General features: G+C 47.7%; 2 protein-coding genes across 3 annotated transcripts; one reads left to right on the forward strand and one right to left on the reverse strand.

The window, feature by feature from the left end:
- Positions 1-594: 594 nt before the first annotated feature.
- LOC117890799 lies at positions 595-2,598 on the forward strand. Its single transcript, XM_034795909.1, has 3 exons — positions 595-886; positions 991-1,248; positions 1,312-2,598. Exons 1-3 carry the CDS (start codon positions 826-828, stop codon positions 2,433-2,435), a joined length of 1,443 nt encoding a protein of 480 aa, XP_034651800.1. The 5' UTR covers positions 595-825; the 3' UTR covers positions 2,436-2,598.
- LOC117891141 (protein-lysine N-methyltransferase EFM3) lies at positions 2,594-3,821 on the reverse strand. 2 transcript variants are annotated; one of them, XM_034796405.1, is made up of 3 exons: positions 3,663-3,821; positions 2,820-3,591; positions 2,594-2,750 (listed from the first exon to the last, which is right to left on the reverse strand). In XM_034796405.1, the coding sequence occupies exons 1-3, from the start codon at positions 3,732-3,734 to the stop codon at positions 2,644-2,646; spliced, it is 951 nt and encodes a 316-aa protein (XP_034652296.1). In that variant the 5' UTR covers positions 3,735-3,821; the 3' UTR covers positions 2,594-2,643. The 2 variants fall into 2 exon arrangements, with proteins under 2 accessions (XP_034652296.1, XP_034652394.1); XM_034796503.1 differs by having other exon boundaries at positions 2,603-2,750; positions 2,816-3,591.
- Between the last annotated feature and the right edge of the window lie 251 nt (positions 3,822-4,072).

Genomic DNA, 4,072 nt, shown 5'->3' on the forward strand with positions numbered 1-4,072 from the left:
CCCTGTTCTCACGACAGCAGCGCTTCTCACTCTCTCTCTCTCTATCTTCACTCTAAAGTAAACAAACTATTAGCATTGCCTCCCAGTCGCCCACTCCCCCAAAATACACTCGTAAATGTGCATATGTATGTATGTACATAGAAAATAATCAATTTTCAAAAGCTTTATCGGCAGGCTTTCGATTGCCCTATCAGGTGATTTGATACCATATACATTTACATATGTATGTTCATGTATGAATGTGTGTCTATACTTAAACCCGATTACAGTAAACCCTACCGAATAGGATACGACACCCTACCTCCATGCGCCTTGCAAATGACGATGAGTAATGGCACACGTTTCTTAACACTGCCTGGCACCGTTATTTTGTGGTCAATTTGTATTGATTGACAAAAAGCTAATTTAAATGCCATCCACGAACATATTGAATATGTACATATGTACACCGGAAATTTCAGGCCCAACTGAAAAGTAAATCCACGACGCAGCTACAAAGCGGCTTATCTGTTTATCTGGCCAAAGAGGCTACTACTCCAATGCGGCATTAGTCACTCCACAAAACATACATACATATGTATGTACATACATATGTACATCCATCAGGCCGGCTGCTCGCTCGGCCAATTGGCTTATCTTATCATTGTCTCGTAGCCATCGTCGTCGTCGCCTTCGCCGTCGCAGTTCAATTTGTAGCCTCTTTGGACTTGCGGCAGCGTCTGCTTGGCCATAATTGTGGGCATCTCCACAGTCCAGACCAAAATGCTTTAAGCTCCTCTCTCGTCTCTTCGCCTGGGTTGTTTCGATTAAAATTGTTCGTCAAAAATGGCACACGTTTGGGGGAAACTGCTGCTGAAGTTATTCAAATACGCGCCCAGCTTTGTGGGTGAGTGCGAGTCCCGCCTCTCTCCCGGAGGGGAGGGTAGGTGGTACATACATACATATGTACATAGATCGTCCATCCGAGATTATATAAAACTTTTTCTTTAGTTTGCTTGAGCTTCCTGCCATGTGGCTTGATATTCGGCTATACGATCTGCTCGCTGGTGGCCGAGCGCAACCTGCAGGCTGGCCTCATCAACTATGGACCTATGATCTTGGGCGCCTGCTGGGCCCTGGGCACGGCCCTCACAATGCTGACCATTAAGTACGTAAAGAAGTGCATTGTTTACTGGCAGGCGTGGCTGCTGCTGGCCGCGGGCATTTTAAATCTGGTGGCCAGTTGCTTCTACTTTGCTGATGGTTTTGGTAAGGGGAAATCCTCATCGCTACTGAAACTGCATCAAAAATGTCTCTCTAAATAACTTGCAGACCATGTGGGCGCCTACATAGCGTACTTGGCGCACAGCATGACCTTCATAGCAGGCTACAGCTTTCTGCATACCATCAGCTCGAAGAGCAGCCGCTCCCTCGTGATGTCCGCCTCCTGCAGTTGCTATCTGATGGGCATTGCCACGGCCGTGAGCCTGATTGGATCCGCATACAGCCGAAACCTAAAGGCGTTTGCAGGACAAACCGCCACCACTGAGCAGCTGATCGACGGCATTTATTTGAATTTTGCTGGCACTTATCTGAGCATTGCCGCTGCCACGCTTGCAATCCTGGTGGGCATCAAGGTGCTGCACTTTGTGGGCACCGTCGACCTGGTGAACAGCATGGACAACGATCTGAGGATCGCCAACGGGAATGGCAGCATCTTTGAGCCGCGCTCGGACGTGATCAAGCGGCTGCAATTCTTCTATGTGACGAAGAACCAGCAATGGAACGTAATGCTGCTGCTGCTTTTCACCGAGGCCATACAGTATGCGCTGTTTGTGTATTTCATCTATTGGTTTGCCCTGAATCCGGCCATCAGGTTAACCCAGCTGGGCGACATCGATGCCATGTTCTGGGTGATTTTTGGCGGCAGCTGCCTGTCCCTCATCTGTCTGTTCTTCATCTCGGTGAAGGTGAACTTTGTAACCTCTCAGGTGACGCTGGTTTTCTTCACACTCCTGGCCATGATCATCTGCAGCTCCACCGAGTCGAGATGGTCCCTCTGGGTACTGCTCGTCCTCTTTGGTATGTCCTATTCCAGTCTACAGATCGCCCTGCTGGAGGTAACCCATTTGAGGTTCACAGAGTGCGTCATCTGCTTGTCGTATGTCCTCAAATTGATATGCACCAGCATTGTGTACTATTATTTTGTGGCCGATGCTAAGAACTCGTATTTCTATGCCACCGACAAGAGCACCCTGATGGCCCAGGGATTTGTTTTTATGATCATCAGCTCCCTGCTGGCCCTGGTCGTGGGCATGAAGGTGCCACGGACACATCGCACCAAACTGCTGGACATCCAATACGAGGTCTATGGCATCATATTCATGAAGCATCAAATCGAGCAGCTCAACGTGCGATGGCTAAACGATGGCACCATACCCACAATCAGCCAATAATGTGTTCAATCAGCATCCTACATTTTTACGCTTAAATACTCAGTATTTAAAGGAAATGCAGAAAAACAAAACAAAAGACGAACCAACACTTCGTATTCTCTGAGGCAAACACAGCCAGGCTGAGCAATTAAGAGGGTCTTAGGCAATAGTTTGTTTGTTTTATGTGTCAAGTGTTTATAATAGATGTATATTTTATTACTACCTAAAACTAGCGTTTAATGGAGATAATCTGTACGGCAGCGGTGTGATCGCGACAAAAGTGACTCACGCAGGCCGACACATTCGCACAGGGCGTCACCTTGTACTCGCGTTTGGCTGTAAAAAAAAGTTACATTTTAGCTATGGGATACATGCATATAGACAGAGGCGGGGCGAAAAACTCACCTAACTGCTCCATGAACTTGTGCAGCGTGTCTACATTGCGCACGGTGCTGGCTAGCAGCATTTCCAAGCAATTGCCACGACTCGTGTACAGATGATCGAGGGCATCCAGAAGGGCATCGAACTGTGAATCATCATAGATGACATCCGCAGCGAGTAGGAGATCCGTTTTGGCGTATTGCTGCCAGGGAAAGTCTTTTACCTCATCCCAGCGCAGCTGTGCGCACTGGGGTATGGCTTCCTTGGGCGTCTCTGGGAAATTCAAGGCCACATTATCGCGCATCAGCTGCACACAGGAGGCACTGCCATCGGTGAGAAGGATTTGGCCAGCATCGAAGCCCAGGACTGGCAGTTTGAGGAGAATTCCTATCAGACCGGTGCCAGCGCCCAGCTCCACAATATTCTTGCCCTTTACCACATCGCTGTGCTGCATGAGATAGTCGGCCAGGGCCAGGGCAGCCTCCCAAGTGCAGAGGCCGGTGGTGCCCTCGTTCACAAAGCTAATGGACTCACGCAGCGTGATATGGGCATCTGGCTGCAGTAGTAGGTAGTGCTTGTATGCAAAGTCCTTGCATTGTTGTTCGCATTTCTGCGAAGTGAGGCTGCTGAATAGGTCGTCGTGCAGCTCCTCGTGATCCTTAAGCAGCTGCATCAGTCGCTTAACGAATGCCTCCTGGTAGCTGGCACGCACTGGATATCGCTCATTGAGCGGATGGCCACAGGTGGCTGCAATGAGTGCCTTTTGCTCATCCCAGTCCATTGGTAGTTTTACCGACTGCGCGTGTTTACAAATTGTTGTTAAAAATGCAACAGGTGTTGGTGCTGCGCTCACAGCTAGATACGTACCGACCAGGACATTTTATTGACTGGATAACAGCACAGGAATTGCTGCTGCATTTTGCTAAACTTTTCAGTCATTGTATACTCTATGAATAATGATACCTTCTGAGTCGAATTTAATTTCAAAAGTATAAATGCTAAATTGACGGGAAAACGTGAAACATGTGCTATCGATGTAGTGTTCTATCGATACTTAGTCCAATATCGACTGCGGTTTTATTTTAGCCTACGTAAGTAAATACCTCACAAGCCAAAAGTTAGCTAAATGATGACTGTCCAAACTCCGTAGAACAAGTGAGTTTCTTGTAAAATATTGTGTATTTTAATGCACTAAGTGAATTACATTTAAATGCCAGCCCTGCCAGACTGTGGTTCATTGCCATCGATAGTTTTGTAAGACAAAATTTGAGCGCCGT

The sequence above is a fragment of the Drosophila subobscura genome, chromosome A (assembly GCF_008121235.1).
Source record: "Drosophila subobscura isolate 14011-0131.10 chromosome A, UCBerk_Dsub_1.0, whole genome shotgun sequence".
NCBI classification, from domain to species: domain Eukaryota; kingdom Metazoa; phylum Arthropoda; class Insecta; order Diptera; family Drosophilidae; genus Drosophila; species Drosophila subobscura.